Source organism: Episyrphus balteatus, chromosome 3, assembly GCF_945859705.1.
Source record: "Episyrphus balteatus chromosome 3, idEpiBalt1.1, whole genome shotgun sequence".
Classification (NCBI taxonomy): Eukaryota; Metazoa; Arthropoda; class Insecta; order Diptera; family Syrphidae; genus Episyrphus; species Episyrphus balteatus.
Window position 1 is genome coordinate 98,550,591 of NC_079136.1, and position 19,329 is coordinate 98,569,919.

The 19,329-nt window shown below is 30.0% G+C and overlaps 1 protein-coding gene and 1 long non-coding RNA gene across 9 annotated transcripts in view; one reads left to right on the top strand and one right to left on the bottom strand.

The window, feature by feature from the left end:
* Positions 1-19,329, top strand: part of LOC129916955 (uncharacterized) — a 90,615-nt gene that overhangs the window by 14,479 nt on the left and 56,807 nt on the right. The gene's annotated exons all lie outside the window — the stretch shown is intronic.
* LOC129916933 (probable serine/threonine-protein kinase DDB_G0282963) overlaps positions 4,783-19,329 on the bottom strand; it is a 140,738-nt gene continuing 126,191 nt past the window's right edge. For 7 of the 8 annotated variants that reach the window (XM_055997181.1, XM_055997185.1, XM_055997183.1 and 4 more), the window contains 2 exons: positions 11,249-12,618; positions 4,783-5,148 (listed from right to left, as the gene is read on the bottom strand). In XM_055997181.1, the coding sequence (XP_055853156.1) occupies positions 5,088-5,148; positions 11,249-12,618 (1,431 nt within the window). In that variant the 3' untranslated portion in view covers positions 4,783-5,087. Of the gene's footprint in view, positions 5,149-10,434; positions 12,619-19,329 lie in introns of those variants that run through there. The other variant, XM_055997189.1, reaches the window with a different exon arrangement.

Below are 19,329 nucleotides of genomic sequence, written 5' to 3' on the forward strand. Positions count from 1 at the left end.
CGACCACCAATGGCGATTTCACCAGCAGCACAAGGTTGGTGTGATTATAATTAGCAAAAGGTGTTACTGAAATAGTTTTGGAACACCAAACTTGTTCCGGGAATTAACATTAAGAATTAAGCTATTAAAACCGTGGATCCATATTACGTATGGCATCGAGTCAATGAACCACCAATTTACGCAACAAATGAAACAGTATACAGATTCGGTCGAACGCAATTTGCTTCAATAAAAAAAATATAGTGTTTGTTTATTTAATTTAATTATAACTATAAATTTTATTTGTTGATAGATTTACGTGAAACCATACAAATATTTTTCATTTAAATATTATGATTTCAGTATTTATCGAATTGATTTGTTGATATTTACAAAAGAAACTGTTATTTGTTTATTATTTTATTTTTTTTTCAATTATTTAATAAATAACGTTAAAAATTTATTAACAAAGTAACAAAATTGATAAATTGTTTAACTGAATTTTAACTAAATAAAACTAAATTAAGGCAAACTTGTATTTTATTTTGGATATTATTATAAGAGGAATGCCAAATATTATAATTGGAAAATGAAATGGTAACGGAGTTACGAATAACAGAGTTACGCGCGACAGAGTTACGGCCGTCAAAGTTACGCGAAACCGAAGTTACGAAGAACTAGAGTTACGAATTCTAAAGTTATGTTAAGCTTTGACATGTGATTTTTGGGTTGGCAACAATTGCGAGGAACGATATGGAATTATGGAATTATGGAAACATAAATAAGAGAATATCGATTCTCATTGGTTATTTTAATAGATTTTAATGAAAATGGGTGTGGTTTAATCTTTTTATGCAAAAAACAACCCCATTCCTTGTTTATTTATTTGACACATAATAAGTTAAAAATCAAACAAAAACCCCACCTAATAAAAAGAATTCTAATATACCTATATATTTGCCATATGGGCAGGTCTTTTGTGTCATATTTATGTACAGGGGCGGATCCAGGATTTTTTTCTGGGGGGGGCACAAGGGACGGATTGGCAACAAAAATCAAAAATAACAGTTAGAAATAAAATGACGACTGACTGACAAGCAGCGAATTTTAACGACGCACAGTGCGGAATTTTGGTCTAAAACCTGGCCAAAAATATTTTGGCACATTTTCCACATCAAATAGGTACCAAATGACAAAAAAGTTATTCGGAAGGAAAAATTTTCATTTTCTTGTTACAGTAAAAGCCACTTAAGTGCTTACCTACTTACCTCCTGATTAGCCGGGAGAAAAAAAAATATAAAAAATCATAAAATGCATCATGTACAATCCTGTGCTATATTAAAGACTTAATTTGTTTCATTAAATAGTTCTTGAGAAATTGAGTAGATAAAATTTAGAAAAAAAATGTTTACGTTTTTTAATTGATTTTGTATAAAATTTTGCAATATCATGGACATATTTATACCATTATTTGATGACCTAGTAGTTTTAAGTCAAATACTTAAATCTTCATTCTAATAAATATTAAAGTTCTAAAAGAATAACAAAAAAAAAACTAAAAAATACTTTTTCCCCGGGAAACCCAGTTTTGTTTTTTTTTTTTTTTATTTGCATTACCTAAAATTTTTTTATATCTCAAGAATATTGTGTTCAAATTGTAGGTCTATTGGAGCCAAATTGACCAAGTTATGGATATTTTAATACTTCGCTTACGAACGTTTTAGTCCAGAGTTCAAAACTTTAAATCGTTCTCCCCACAACTAATGTTTTCAAAGCCGGTGCCCCTCATAACTTCAAAACTAATGCGCCTATTCTTTTGAAATTTGGGACACTATTTTTTTTACATATTTTTAAAGGGCCCGACCCATAGAATCCGTTGCGTCCGTTGCGTCGAAGTTTTTGACTGACAGCTCGATAAAATACACACGTTTTTATGGGAAGCGACCCATAAGCGACGGATCGGACGGAGACGGACGGATTCGACGGAAGAAGTAGCCCAACTTTCTACTTTTTCATCCGTCGTATCCTTTGACATTGGTTGTCAACAATAGATCAGTTCGATTTTCTGTTTCTGAGTGCACACCGGGGATTTTCAGAACTAAGAACTGTGTTCTTCTCCGATTTTATGAATTGTGAACTTTAATTGTATATTTGTGTAGAAAATGTAATAAAAGTAACATTTAATGATATATCTAATAAATTATATCAATTAAATGCTCACATTCTGTTGTTGAGTTCAATTTTACTATGCCAAAGTCATACCTACAACTCATAATTTGTTATAAAAAATTGTTTTTAACTGAAAAGCAAGTACCTACAAGAAATCTAGTCGTTTTTATTTTATTAAAAAAAAGAACAACAATAATAGTTAAAAATTTCTTGCATCAGAACTTCCTTAGTGCACATTCAGCGATAAAATATAGAACACACCTTGGAATTTGAAGTGAGCTGTCAAAAAGCAATTCGTCATACGACGTATTCTATGGGTCACCCCTTTCTGTCCCATCCTTCAACTTCAACGGATGGATTGACGGAACGGACGCAACGGATCCTATGGGTTGGGGCCTTAAAGGTATCCCTGGAGAAATTTTCTCAATAACATAATGTTTATAAAAATTCTATAAGTAAGGGTCGCTTTTGAGGAGTTTTTTTTTTCAAGGGGTCTTTATTTTCGGGGTGCAATATTTTGCAAACTTCTGAAATGCAAGTTTGTTCTACATATCCAGCAGTTCAATAATATATAGGCAATGTTGTGAAGTGTTGCGGTATTTTAAAAACACTAATGTTAAAAAAAAACAACGAAAAAAGTGCAAATTTTTTAAGTGTGAACTTCAATTCCTCCGTATGAAAAAATAGAGTTGCATATATATATAATTTTTTTTTAGAATACCATTCATACCTTGATTGTCGATGTCCATATCAAAATTTTTCACCAAAATCACTTTGAAGTTAAAAAAAAAACACTTAGAAAATTCACTTTTTTTTTAATCGAAAAAACATTCGTGTTTACCCTTCAACAAATAGTCGTTTATTTATTTGTGAGGTGGAGCTTTTCATGGGAAAGGGATGCAACAAACAATAAAATTCGCATTTTCAGCCAGAAATAGACAAGAGTTTCACCCAAGTTCTTTCTGTTATTATTCATATAGTTTAACAACTCTTATAATTTGATGTGCTTTAAGTATGAACCAGTTCTGGGGGGGGGCACGTGCCCCCGTGCCCCCCCCCCCTGTATCCGCCGGTGTTTATGTATACCTGCCCAGCTATCAGAATTGTATATTTTTTTTTGGTTCGTTAGAAGATTGTCACCCCAATTGCTATTGTCAACTATAGTTGATGAATATTAAAATTTAATAATTAAGTTTTAAAAGACAACGAATTTCAGTATTAATCATCAATTAATACCTGACAGTTGCAATAAGGATGACCTATCCAATCAAAATTTTACAAGATTAAATAACACCCATTTTCGCTTTACTCATTTAGTTCTGACCAATGAGAAAATTGTTAATCTCTTGTTTGTATTTCCATAATTCCATATCGTTCCTCGCAATTGTTGCCAACCCAAAAATCACATGTCATAGCTTAACATAGCTTTAGAATTCGTAACTCTAGTTTTTCGTAACTTCGGTTTCGCTTAACTTTGACGCTCGTAACTCTGTCGCCCGTAACTCTGGTATTCGTAACTTCGTCGGTTTCCCTTGAAAAATATTTGCATTCGAAATAAAATTTTTATTGCAAATAAAAATATTTTGCACCAAAAAAAAAATTCATTGCAAATAAAATTTTTTTTAATGCAAAATACATATTTTCATTTGCAATAAAAATTTTAATTTCAATGCAAATATTTTTCAGTTGTAATAACATTTGGTTTGAATACAAATGTTCTTATTTTATTTTCAATAAGTATTTTATTAATTCAAATATTTTTCAGTTGCAATGAAAATTGTTTTTTAATGCAAATTTTTCTCAGTTGCAATAAATATTTTTTGAATTCATTTTTTTTTTTTTTTATTTGCAATAATTTTTTTTTTTTTTATTTCAAACGCATTTTTTATTCAATTGATATTTTTACAACCCTGGAATATGGAAACCTTTCCACTTTTTCACACTACTTCAACAAATCTGAATTCGGTAAGAACTTAGGTACACTAACAATTTTCTGACTGCAAACTTGATTTAAAATGTTATCTTATAGGTATTAAATTATATTTGATTTTTATTTTACCTTTTTTAATTATTTACATAAAAAATACTTACCTGTGAAAACTGCTAAATAATAATTCATTGGCAAAATTAATAACTTACTTCCATTAGTTTTTCTGAAAAAATATCTTCAAAAAACGTCTTCCCTTTGGTTTTCTACAAATTTTTTGACAGAAGCTGTTTTTGTAAAATTTTCTATACATTTCTAACAGCATGATGCAAACTTTTTTCGAATTTTATGTCTTGTTTTTTAAAGTATTGCTAAAAATGTAGAACTTACAATAGAGAATATAATAATGTTATTGAGTAGATACAGAGAGAAAGTTTTGTTTTTAATTGAAATTGAGTAGGTAGTAAAGAATAGCAAAATGAAAACATAGACAAATTTTCAGTCTTAAAAGTTTTTTTATTCCTTTATTTTTGCGTTTTTTTTTAATTTTTAAATTAAAGTGAAAATTAAATAGCCCTATCTAATAATAAATTAAATACTAATTTAGATAAAAATATTTATATTAAAAGTAACTATGCTAAGAGAATAATAATATGATCAAAGATTTTACATGCAGTTTAAAATTAAAAACAAAAAAAAAAAAAAGAATAAGAGGGAATTTATTACAATAATAATTAAGATGAATTTTTATAAGTTTAATTTAGAACTTAATTTAATATAAATAAAATATATGTATGTGTACAAAGCAGTTTAAAAGCAGTGTGTGTGTTGTGTATGTGTAGGTTTTTATTTGTATATAGGCATCTTAGTATAGTGTATGTGTGTTTTGGTAAAATTGAAAGGTACCATTAGAGTAGCTCTGTAGGTTTAACTGATTGTCCAAGTTTTTTTTTTTTGTCACAACCAGAATTTGAATAGAGTTCATAAAGTAAATTTATTGAACACATTCAAATTAGAGGAACCATTTTGATATCCATAGAAGAAGAAATATCTCCCAGAGGCCAATGTTTAAGCTAAAAAGAAAAAAAATGTCAAAGGGAAAAGATGTTGATCAACTTGGAATTACTTTTACGTTATAACTTTTTTGTGTTTCAATTAAAATTTTGAATTTTATACTTAAATTTTATTTTTTTTTTTCTTAAGAAAAAAAAATCAATCAATCCAAATTCAGCCAAAATAATTAACTTTCTTATAAAAGTAAGGTCGTTTGATCAATCTACTGAAAAATTAAATGTCATGCACTGAAAAAAAAAAATTAATAAAAATAGAAAATCATGCGTTAAAACAAATAAATCATGCAAAATTTTAAATAAAAAATTTAAATCAAATAAACCTCCTCCAACAAAGTTACTTTCACAAAAAATAAATTCTAATTCTTGGACTTTCAGAATTATTGAGAAAAAATAGAGGCTAGGTGGTCGTTGTGCATTGGCAAGTGCACTAAACTACAAATATTTAAAAAATATATTTTTATTTAAATCAGTCCATTATGTTCAATTTCCAGCCAGGTTATACATATGTACATGTATTTATGTATACTCATTTACTATTTATCAATTATTTCACTAGGATTGGATCTGGGTGGCCTCTTCTTCGTAGGGTCTTGTATACTACTAGCCCGAAACAAAAAGAAACACCCTGTGCAAGCTTAACTTTATCGAATACTTTTTAAGTTGATTTAAATCTTCCTGGAAGATTTTGCAATGCTTTTTAACGAGGTATCTGATAACACCAACTGCTATATCCCGTTAGTAATAACATTTGCGAAATAATAAACAACGATGCAATACAAAGATACCTCCTTTGAAGTTTTTTTTATAAATAAATCCTTTTCGACGTTTTTTGGGAGTTCAGAAAGCACTCTGGAGCCTATGCGCCCTATGCGTTTGCACATATGGAAGAGTCGGCCCTTGTTGCGTGTTAAACAAAAAATTGCAAAATTAATCAACAAAGGAGCTTTTAAAAAAACTGTCTGCTGACTAACGCTTTTTCTTGTATTCTTCACTCACTTTCAATAGATATAATCAGGCTGAAAAATGTATTTATGTGGCACTGACAATGAAATGTTAGATTGATTTTGACGTTTGACAATTATTGTGAAAAGTAGTTTAACTATGAAAACTCTGTTGGTTAACTGTAATATAAACATTAATATTAATTATACTCTTCGTGATCTTTTCCATCATGCTGTTAGGAATCTCTTATACCTTCTTAAAATATCCTTCAACCAAACCAAAAATATATAAAAAATAAAAAAAATTCTCATAACAACCAAAATTGTTATCTAATTTTTTTTTAGTTTTTAACTGCGTTTTGTTTTGTTGTGCATAGAGAAATAAAAAAGTTTTATTTGTAATGCAAAAAAATGAAAGAAAATCTTTTCGGTTTATTGTAGTTTTTTTTTTTTTTTATTAATTTATTAACTTAAATGGTATCATACTGTTAGTTTTCGTTTCTGTAGTTTTTAATTATAATTGTTTTCTTGCTTTTTTTTTGTTTCAAGGATATACATAAATACTCTAATAATGACTATTTTGACGATTGTTTTTTTGAATTTATTTTTGTTTTTTTTTTTTTTTTCATTTTTACATAACAATTATAAGATAAAGCATTTAACTTTATATTTAAGAGTGTGTGTGAGTGGTTTATATATATAATCAAGCGGATGAGGGTTTTTGTATACATTTTTTAAATTAATTTTCTTTCGTTTTCTTTCTAAATAAAAAAAAAATCCTTAAAAAAAACGTATCTAATCTCTATACAAATTAATATTATTTTATTATGTATATAAAGTTTTTTTTTTTTTTAATTTTTTTAATTAATATAAATATTTATTTTTAAGATTTTTTTTTCTTAAGTTTTTCTCATGTATATATAATTATTTTTTTTTAATATTTACTGAGAGGCAGCGAGGTTTCTTAAATGTTATTCATAAATATTTACAATAATAAATCATTAAATTAAAATTAAGGAAATTATACACAATTTTTGTTTTGTTTTGTTTTTTATGGTTGTTGACATTATGTTTGATATATATTAATCATGTGTGTCGATTTATATATATATAAGTGTGTGGTATACATATAAATTGATGTATGGTTGATTTAATTACATGTGATATGCATAACGTAGTGTGTAAATAGCTTGCATTGATAAATAGTATTTTATTTATAATTATATTTTGCTTAGCTGCAGTACTGAATTCCATATTCTTTTTTTGTTTTCACATTCAGTATATTTACTTTATAAATTTTTGGTGGTATAATGTTTAAATAGGTGTGTTGGTGTTTTGTTGTGGTGTTTGATAGTGTGATGGTGAATGCAAGACGATATTTTTGAAAATGAAGAAATAGTTACATGTTTAAAATAAAATAAACATATCTAGAGTTACCATGACAAATTGATCAAAATGATAGATGCACCAAGAGTTATTATAAAAGGAATACAAACGTTTTGACAAATAGGCAACAATATGAAGATTGTACATTTTTATTGCGATCTTGCAGAAGCAAATTGTGTTTATCCAAAGATAGAAGTTAAAAAATATTATTCACCGAGTCCAAAGATTTTACGAAAGTGATTTAATGTCAGTGTACAAATGGTCTTACAAGAATATTGTTTTTCTCCAAAGTTTTTGTCCGCCGGGAATATTTATTCATATAGTTTGATAACCATTTAAGTACATTCTAGGAATTTTTAACTCTATCAGTAAAAAATTATATTACTTAAAACGGTACCACATTTTTATATTTATAGGTAAGGCCAATATGGCCAAAACATTTTTTCCAAAAGTGGCATTGGAATCGCCATTGCATTTTAAAATCAACGCAAAATACATAATGTAGGTAAAAAACAATTTTAACTCGAAAACTATGTGATTTTGAATGAGTATTTTACTTGTTATCGAAACGGATATTAAAAAAAAAATTTGTCGAATTTAAAAGCAAACCTGGTAACTCCATTTTTACACTTCTAACAATAATGTTAAAAAACAAATATTTCTAAACTATTGAATAAATCCAAAACAATATAAATAATTATATTCTTTAGACTCCAATTTAAAAGAATTTATAAGAAAGAAAGCTTTTTGTATTTTTAATCAATTTTAAAAATCATTTTTATGGGCAGTTAGCAGGTTTTGCATTCTAATCCGTTGGACGATATGAAAAGCTCACAATGTATCTATCGGACGAAGTCTCAAAATGTGAATTCAGAACAATTACAAGCAAGTGTATCTGAGTATAGTAAGGATGGAATTCATAGTAGTCATAGTCATTCAAGTAAGGCTTTTCCTCAAGTACAGCCCTGAAAAGTATTTTCTGGGTGTCTACTCAAATATTTACTCTAGAATTTCCTCTGTTGGTATTCATACGCTAAAATTAATGAAACACTTTAGTTTTCTTCACGTAACGAGAAGTTTTAGTGACCAAATGCAAGAGCAAGTGTTCACATGAAAAAATTTCTTACTTGAGTATTTACTATGAATTCTGAAAAGCGTCATTCAGCTCTCAAAAAAACCTAAGAATGATGGCATAGTTCATTAAAGACCTTTTTTAGCATTACACAGATTTTGGTACTAGATTTTGAATTTTTGATTTTTTGATTTATTTTTACTCCATTTAAGCATTTATTCCAAATGAAAATTAATGTTTCGTAGATCTTTCCAATTTATCTAATATATAAAAATCTCATGTCGCAGTATTTGTTACCAAACTCCTCCGAAACGGATGGAATGATTTTAATGAAATTTTGTACACATATCGGTTATATCTGAGAATCGGCCAACATCTATTTTTCATACCTCTAAATTGTTAGGGTGGTCCATCAAAAAATTTTTATATCTTCTTGGAACGATCTTTTCGAAATATTTTGTGTATGTCGGGAAGTCTGAGAATCGGCCATTCGACCAACATGAATTTTCATATGATAAAATGGTTAGGGTGGTACAAACAAAAAAATTTCTATATTTTTTTGTAATAATTTTTATTTTTATACCACTAAATAGTTAGGGTGGTCCAACCAAAAAAAATTTTTATTTATTTTTGGAACGATTTTTATGAAATTTTGTGGTTTCATCGGGTAAGTCTAAGAATCGGCCAACATCTATTTTCATACAATAAATGGTTAGCGTGGTCCACTCCAATTTTTTTTTTGAACGATTTTTTCAAGTCCTGGCTTTATATTGTTTTCAAGGGGTTCAAAAAAGTTAGTTTTCCAACTCATATGAATAGTCTAAATTTGTAATATTTCATAATCTAAATACAGAAACTTTAAGCCTACAAACATCAATCCCGATAATACGATCAATAGAACTCAAAAAACAAATTCTTTTATTTATAAAGATCTTTATTTTGATGTTGTGACCCGATTTTTTTTTTGGAAAAGATTGACACACTCCAAAATCGGAAGTAAATACCAAAAGAGGCGTAACGAAGTCCGCCGGGTCAGCTAGTTTTTTAATAATTTTTTGAAGTAATTTTTAAACAAACATATTTTTAAGAATTTTACTATGTAATAAGGGTTTTTAACATAGGGTTTCGTGTTTTAAAAGATAGACAAATCTGGCCAAAAAATGTTTCAAAGAGGGACATTGGAATAGTGCTGCCATTTTTAGAGCTCAAAATCATCGCCAAATACATATTTTATACAAATTTCTCAATCACATTTGAATGTCACTTTTGGAACCCATTTTTGTCCGTACCATATTTGCCCTATATGACAATAATAATATGTAAAAGACCCTGTCATACGTCAACATTTCCTTATCGAGCGCCCCATTTAAATTTTATAATATGCAATATATTCCGGAACCAAATGTTAGGGCTGCCATGTATTCTTATCGAATTTGAATATAAACAATTGGCACAAATCTAGGTAGTTTTATTTGAAAATTGAATAGTTCATAGGGTTGCCGCAAATTTTTAAATATTTTTCTTCTTTATGAACATAAAATATGAAAAAAAAAACTGAAAGTATTTCCTCTGTTCGGCGGAAGGGGCAATTTTCTAAAAAGCATCTTAAAATTGAAGAAAAATATTCAGCACTGCCAACAATAACAAGTGGTAATTTGTACTTAATTTTTTTTATTTTTTTTTTAAATAAATTTATCAGAAATTGGAATGCTTTTCTTAATCATAATGTTCTACGGAAGACCATTATGATGTCGATAAAATTCCTATTTTGTTAAATTACCGAGCAAGCAATAGTTTTTAAAATAGTCTGACTATCTGACTTAGAACCCTTAGTGCAACTCCAACTCTAGGTATTCATCATGATTTTTTTAAATTTGGGTTAGCCAATTTTCTTTTTTTTTTTGTTTTTTTTTTTTTATACGAATATACAATAATGAGTATTTTATTTTTTACTATAATACTATAAAACATGGATGATTAAATGGGAAAACGTGACTTCATGTTTCTGTGTGTGTGTGTCGTGAGTGATTATGATGTGCTTTGTATAAACTTAAGAATTATTAGTAAAACTGATGAGATAACATTTGATTTTTTTTTTTAAATTAAGAATTAAGAAAATTAAAAGTAAAATAAAAGTGGAGGCGAACGAGAGTTTCTTTTTTTTTATTAAAAGAATTTACCGCGTTAAGTGAAACATAAAATCAAATCCCATGCGGTCGAAATGGGATTAAATTTATAGTATTTTGTGTTATAAGAATAGCAGTCAGTGAGATTTAAGGAAAAGTGGTAAAGTTTTTAATTTAGTTTTTTTGTAAAAAATAGAGAAAAGTTATGTATGAAGGCAAATGTTTCGAAAAAATAATTTTTAGTATAAAATGTTAAATGTGGGGTTAGAAAAAATGGTGTAATGTGTTTCTTTTGAATTTAATTTTGTGTGAAATTTGATGTGTAAAAACTTGTATTTAAATGCTTAATTCTTTTGTTTTTCTTTTTGTTACAATTTTATTTTCTTGTTACCTGAGTCTAATAAAAAAAAAAACATAAAAATTGTATACATACAACGAAAAGAAAATGCACAAAAATTTACAAAAAAAAAATTTTAAATAAATAAAAAATAATATCCATACACAACAAAAGTTTATAATTAGAAAAAAAAAAGTTGTCTGATAATTTTTAAACTTGAATTAAGGAAAAGACTCACAAATCAAGATCATCGTCATACAGGAAGTCATCAGCGCCACCAACTAGCTGTGTATTTTCAGCAATAAATGGCAAATGGCTGCTGGTATCGTCGTCTTCCATGGCCAAGTCTTCTTCTTCGGCTTCACCGGTGCCGGTCTCATCTTCGGCTGTGATGTCCTCGGCATCGGAATTGTCGGCATCTTGAGTTTCGCTTGACGTTTGATTAGCCGCAAATTGACTACTGACTTGATTACTGCTAACAAGGGTTTGCTGACTGTTGACAACTTGCAGTAGTGTTGCCAATGTTGTCGCTGGTGTGGTTGTTGTTGTTGTTGTGGTTGTTGTTGAAGTTGATGTTTTGGGTTTCATGGTTGGTGGTAAGGTTCGCGAGCGTGGCGTTCGCGTTAATTTGTTGTTTATAATGGGATGTGCTGTTGTTGTTGTTATTATTGTTGTTGGTGTTGTTGTTGTTGTTCGTTCGCCTCCACCCAAGCCGTTTTTTGGCTGCTTACCGTTATTTTTCTTATTACTATTGCTACCTCCTTGCTGTTGTCGTCCATTTTGATTGAGTTTCTTGCCACCTCGGCGACCTTGTTGGCCAGGGCCGCCATTTTGCTTGTGCTTTGGACCGCCATTTTGTTGCTTCTTGCCACCTTTCTTCGGTCGCTTCTGATTCGCACATTCTAAGGCCGCCGCCGCATCGGGTGCTGCTTCTTTGCACTTGGCCATTTTGTTATTGTTATTGTTAGGGCGCTTCCTTATCGCCTGTGGCCCGTTACCCCGCTGGCAATTGTGCTCGTCTTCATTTTCGCCCGGCCGACATCGCCGTTTTTTCTTCTTCTTTTTGATTACATGATTATTGTTGCTATTACCGCTAGTATGGCCACTACTACTACTATTACTATTACTACTACTATTTGTTAGGCTACTATTGCTAGATTTATCATTGGCAGCAGGAACGTTCAATTGGCCATTCTTATTACTATTGCTATTGCTATTATTATTATTATTATTACTATTGCTATTACTATTGCTACTAGTTGCAGTGCATTGGGGGCGTGCTTTTAATATTTTGTCGGTCAATTCGACGAGCGGTTTGCCAGTATCACAGAGTTGACGGATGCCGTGCTTAACACGATTGGCGCCAAATATTTTCGCTATAAGCGTTTCAACACGATCTTGGGGCACGGTTTCGGTAATGGCTTTTGTATATGTTGCCAATTTGCCCAGCGAACGGCTGGGTGGAATTTGAAGCTTTCGCGGTTCACCATGTCGATTCAGTGCCAAATAATAGATGCGACGTGAATTGGAATTATATGTGGATGAGTATGTGTTGTAGTTGTGCTGTTCCATGGATTCGTTGAAGACGCAGTCGTCGGTGAATTCTTTCTGCAACAAAAGAACTATAATAAGTTATTTTGGTTATTTTTTGGAAAAAAAGTAGAAACAAAAAAAAATTGAAAAATAATAGATAAATGTTAAATATATGTGTATATGAACAAAAATGAATTATATAGAAAGAAATTATATCAATTAGTAGCCTATCAGAGAGGAAAAGTGTGAAGACTAAAAAGTGTCAAAGTAAAACGAAGTTTAAGAATTTTAATTTTGATTAAATCGAATTTGCACTTGTCATTAGTTAAAGTGAAGGAAAACAAATGAATTCGATAAAACAGAGTAACTGAAATCAAATAGGTAAGGAAGAGCAGTCAGAATGATAAGTACAGTTGTAGGATCGATCCCCACCAGCTGTCAGTTTTTTTTTTATTATTAAAATGTTTCCGCTTAAAAATAAGATGATTTTTCCGCTTAATTTAAGTCTGAAGTTATCTTGAAAAAAAAACATGCAGAAATAATTTAATACCGCTTGTTTTTAAGTGGTCTTTTTTTCCCTGTGTATATGTTGTATTTTGGTTTATGGGATCAATCAGTTTCAGAAACTTACGTTTCTTTCCGGATTCTTGTGCATGAAATCAACAGGTGAACCCAGTATATGCGTAAATTCAACAGGTGAACCCGGTATGTCAACGTTAAAATCCCGCAAATTATCAGCGGAACTGGGAAATCAATGATCAACCCTACAAATCAGCGGACAAGTCCGGAAAAACAACGAACGAATCTAGCAAATTAACGAAGTAACCTGGCAAATCAACGTACAAAATTTGTTAAAGGTCTGAATGAGTTGGTTCTTCCAAAAGTTTATAAAAAGAACACTGTACTGTCATCTTTCTAGCATGGAAAGTTGAACTTACTTACTTATCTGTCTTAGACGAAAGGTTTTGCTACTGTTTTCGTATAAATACATCTAGGTTTTAAAGATTACTAACAGAGAGTATCTAATAATCCAGGCCAAGAACTCTGATATCCGCTTTTACTCAGTCCTAGTTCTTAGTGCACAAGCGTACTAGAATAAGTAGTTTGCAAAGCTATTTGATCGTTACACCGAAATAGGTGAAATTCTTGACTACATCGAAATTGCTGCTATCACCTAGAAAGTATTGTTGTAAATGACCAAGGATTTAGGCCCAATTTATTCACACTTCATTAAATTTAAACCCGCCATTAAAAAAAGGAAATTTTAAAATTTGTATGCGATTTGACAGTTTTCTAATTTTTAATGGAGCCTTGAAATTTAATGGAGTGTGAATAAATTGGGCCTTAGTGTTTTTTGTTGATAGGAAGAACATTTAAGGAAAGAAGAACTTTGATTTAAACTTTGTTTAAATTATAACTTTTCATTTTCTTAACTAGATCTTTCTGAAAAATAGTTAACAAGCCTAAGCTTTTTTTCGTCAAGTACTAACAGTATTTTCAAGAAATTGAATAAATTGGCTGAAAATAGTGCTTTGTTCTGCTCGGTATCTGTTAAAAAAATAAGGTTGAAGAAATTGCATAATATTCGCTTAATAGTCAAGTAGCCACTTTAAAATCATAGAAGAGTGGTATAAGTGTTTGAACTTGAAATTAGTTCTATCTCTTCTCCAAGATTGTTCATATAGTCAAAAGACAACCCGATTGAACATTAGCAGAACAGTTTTATATTGTAAAGTCTACACTCTCATAAAAGACATTCAAATGTTTTATCAGATATTGACTATTTGCATTTGTTCAGTCTTTTTTACTCTTGAGGGTCCTATAGTTCTTCCTTAAACTAGCGAATTGTTTTCTTTGTTACATGAACAAAACAAAACTTCCATCCATTTATATTCTTGTTGTGATTCTTTTGGTCTTTTGATATTTCATTCCTGCTTCTTTAGTTCTTTCTTTCTTTCTTTCTTAAATTCCCTTAAACATCTTGCTAAATACTTAATTAAATTTCTCATAAATAAATTTACAATTAATTAGAAGGAAATTCATCTCCGCCCAAATCATGTTTCTTTATCTTATATAAATACGCCGCGGCCGCCCGCCAACGAAGTCAATTGACATTCCTTTAGGTTGTAAGTCGTCGCGTTTTGTCGTCATTGTAGGACAGCGACAGCGACACCGACATCGACATCGACACGCACTCTTTTTGCCGGCCAAGAGAGAAAAATTTTCATTATTATATCGTCGAATGTCGATGACAATAATAGAAGAATCCGTTCAAACTAAAAATATCATCACTCTCGATTGCCGTTGTTGCTACGATTTGACTCTGACAGATTCGCCACCTCGTAGGGAACTTTCACTGATGCGATGGTGCGTGTTTTTGTTGGCTTTGCACACAATGCGTTTTTCTTAATGTCTATAAAAGCAAATTGCATTCCTGTGTAGGTAACTATACCTATATACCTATATACCTGAGGAGTGTTTAGGAGACTTGTAATTTGCATATAAAATGTGCGCGACATGCTATTATAGTTCTTTAGCCAGTTGTTAGTCTTTCGAGGATGATGATGAATCCTCTTCCGCCTTTGACACTTGGATTTTGTTTTGTTTATAGATCAACAATAGCAACAACAACAACCAATTCACCACCTTGAGTTTTTAAATGCATCAGTCAGTCTGTCTCTTCGTTTAATAGAATTTTCTTAGTCAAAAAAAGACTATAATAGTGAAATTAAAGCAACGACGACGATGAAGACGCATCGACTAAACTTGTGTAGAAAAAAAAATCAATTCAACTGAGGAATCTTCGACAGAGACGACGACGTCTGTTGACGTTATCAAAGGATGTCAATTTGCCTAGGGTGTTAGGCAATTTAATTGACAATTTTTTTTTTTTTTTGTTTTTTTTTTTAGTTTTTCTTTTACGTTTTGCAATTTCCATTTTCAATGCGGATCACATTTTAAGGAATTAGGCTGAAATTGACATCAGACGTATAAACATAAACAAAACAAAAAATTATATAAATAGATTTGCTCTCAAATGACCATTGTATTTTTAGAAAAAAAAAAAAAAAGAATCATAATATTAAATTTCTATTAAAATAGCATAGGTGCAATATTTTAACTTGCATGATAACATAAGTAAAGCAGAGTGACTTACTTAAAGAAATATTTTTGAAGATTATAATTTTTATAATTTGTATAACGTTTATTTTTTTTTAAACAAATTCGAAGATTCACTGGTTTACAGCCAAAATGGACACTCAATCCCACTATTTTTTTCTAACGTTCTTTGACCTCAGGGACTCAGATTGACTACGATTGATGTAACAAAACTAAGAAAAACTATTCAAAAAAGAGAAAAAAAACGAAATTTTTTATGTTTTTACTAATTATCATTTAAGCATTTATAGATATTGAACATGTAAAGGAAAAAAAAGAAGATACTTTATCTTTCAACATAATGGTTACATAACTTGAATACGGCTAAAATTGAATAAATTATGGACTTTCAAAATCTGGTATTTTTAGTCTTTTTGGACCCATTTTAGAAGTTGTAATTAGGAGTTTTGTATTTTTTTATTTTTATAAATTTATACCTCTTTTGTCTAAAAAATAATCTCATATGATATCGTTATACTTCAAACTCAAAGTTTTGAATTAAAAATATAACCTGTCTTTTTTAAATAAAATATATTCGTATTGACAAAATCGACTTGCTATTAATTTGACTTTTTGAATAAAAATTTGGTAAAAGTACATATCGTCGGTGAAACCAGAAAAGTGTGTAACTCCATTTTAGCAAATTTTATAGGAGAACAAAAAAACAAAATCGTTTTGAAGGCATTTGTATGAGTTTTCATTTTCTAATTTGCTAATAAAATAAAAACTATGAACTTTAAGGGGATTCTGAGTTTAAGGAACGGTAGATATTAGGTTTGTCTAACAGATGGCATTCAAATCTAATTTTCAAAAAATTTGGAGTTACGCAATTTTCTGGTTTCACCGACGATATATGAAAACAAAAAATTTCCAAAAAGTATGTAATTATGTAATTTATTTATAAAAAAAAACTATTTTAATAGTTTTTTGAAAACAAAAGGTAGCTCTTCGATCACATAGTTCCTGTCATTTTGCAAAAAAAAGCTCTTTTGACAAACAATTGAAATTTCAAATACAGTCGATTCCCTATAAGTCGTACTTCCTTTAGGTAAAATTTTCCTCTAACTCAAATTTTTTTTACCGTTTTTAATGAAACCGCCTGCAGCAAAAAGATTAAATAGATTCCTCTTAGTCGAATTTCCCTCAAACTCGAACCAATTTTCGTGTCCTGTGACAATTCGATTAGATGGAGTTGACTCTAATTTGTTTATTTTTTCAATTTTTTTTTTTATTTGAAATTTCAAAACTTCAAAAACAAAAGAGCTTTTTTAGTTAAATTTTTTCTAATAGATGTCAGGTAAATATACATGTGCTTTTTATAATTTGAGCTTTGTTTGCTTTTTTGTACTTTTCTGACTTTGTGTTTTGATGTAGTTCAGGCTTAACTTAACGTACAAATTTCAAAAAAATTTTATGTTCCGTTTTTAAAAATTTGATTAAAAAAAAAATATTTTTTTTTAAATCCAAAAGGATTTTTTTTCAAATTTTAATTTCTGTTTTATATTTAAATAATATAGGTAAATGTATAAAAAGTTGAAGAATTCGAATTATTAGTTTGAGGATCAAATTAAAAAAAGAAACGGTTATGTGGCAGGTACCTACCGTTAATAATGATTTCCGAAAAAAAAAGTTTTTTCATTTAAAGGTAGACCTTGTCTAAAAACGTATACTTGAATTTTTTAATCAAAATCGTAGAAGCCATTTTTGAGAAAATTCTGACAAACTGGCAGGCAGACGGAAAAACGGCGAGACCCACTTTTTTTGCATTCTCTATCATCGTTTGATTGATATCTCAAATTTTCTTATGCGGCTACCCTTTTTTATGTTCCACATTTCATTGAATTAAAATTTCAAATTAATTTCGTTTTCAATCCAATTGTGTCTGGAACCCACCTGGGAATAACACCGCTTGTATTCTTGGCAACGGGTTCCAATAAATAAATGGTTTGGTCATAAAATAATTACTACTTTCATTCTGGCCTATTCAAAATACGATCTCTAGGGAAAATGTTTTCGGGAGGAAGATTATATTTTTCCCTCAAATTTCGATTTCAAGCTTAAATGTTTTATCATTACTTTTATGGTGATATGTACAATTATTTCAAAACCTTTTTGGATAGTGTCAAAAAAACATAATTGCTTCCATTTAGGGCCGGTTTGTTGACACTCGATTATCTTTTAATCAAGGATTTTTGTATGGAATAATCCTTGATTAAAAGATAATCGACTGTGAACAAACCGGCACTTAGAGAGATCCGTAAAACGTACTCTAATTATATAAGAACTTTAGCCTACAGAAATAATTATTCCTGAGATGATAATTTAATAATTGTGTATTTCTTACCACTATCAAACTTTGATTTTATTATAGACCTTTTTTTAACTTTAGAAACCTCTTAATTAAAATTATTTAATTTTAGGCGTTAGGTATAATTATGTACCAGTATAGAACAAAATAATTTAATTTCTAGAATAATATTCAATGATCTTTTCTAAATTCAGGTTATCATTTCTACTTTAAATAAAGGCACAATTAAATTATATTTAAAACAAGACAATTTAAATAAAAACAAAAAAATAAATAAAATATTTATTTTAGTTTTTACATGCTGCCAAAATATTTGCCCTGAATTACTATGCATCCAATGCGTCGGAAGTCAAGAGGGCTATGTATTTTTTTTGTTATTGTTGTTTGTTTGTTCCTAATTTCAAAACCACAAAAATAGCCGTGCGATAATTGACAAAAACAATTGTACACATGGGGGAGGATAAGAATGTTGAGAAATCCTCTCATTAGATCAAATTGATGTGCACGAATGACATGAACTCAATTATCCACATCTAAAATTAATTCATTTGCAAATGATATCGTTGTTTTTTAAATATGTTGCAGGTTATGTAAAAAAAATTAGGTCAAGGTCGATTCAAAATCACACGAAAATGGATTTAGTACTTGTGTAGTTTTTTTTTTTCAATTTTAAGTTTTAATCTAGTTTAGTAAAACATTTTCATTTATTTTTTATTATTTTATAACAAAATTTCAGGTAAAAGCGATCAAAATTTATTTTTAAGGACTCAATTCAGGATGTTGTGTGTTTTTACTTGCGATATAGGTACTATATATCAAGTTATGCATTCGTACAAAAAAAAAGTTGAGATAACATTTTTCCATGACATTACGATGATAGACAATGCGAAAAAAGTGGGTCCCGGAAGTCCGTCTGTCCGTCTGTCTGTCAGTCTGTCAGTCTGTCAGTCTGTCAGTCTGTCAGTCTGTCAGTCTGTCAGTCTGTCAGTCTGTCAGTCTGTCAGTCTGTCAGTCTGTCAGTCTGTCAGTCTGTCAGTCTGTCAGTCTGTCAGTCTGTCAGTCTGTCAGTCTGTCAGTCTGTCAGTCTGTCAGTCTGTCAGTCTGTCAGTCTGTCAGTCTGTCAGTCTGTCAGTCTGTCAGTCTGTCAGTCTGTCAGTCTGTCAGTCTGTCAGTCTGTCAGTCTGTCAGTCTGTCAGTCTGTCAGTCTGTCAGTCTGTCAGTCTGTCAGTCTGTCAGTCTGTCAGTCTGTCAGTCTGTCAGTCTGTCAGTCTTTCAGTCTGTCAGTCTGTCAGTCTGTCAGTCTGTCAGTCTGTCAGTCT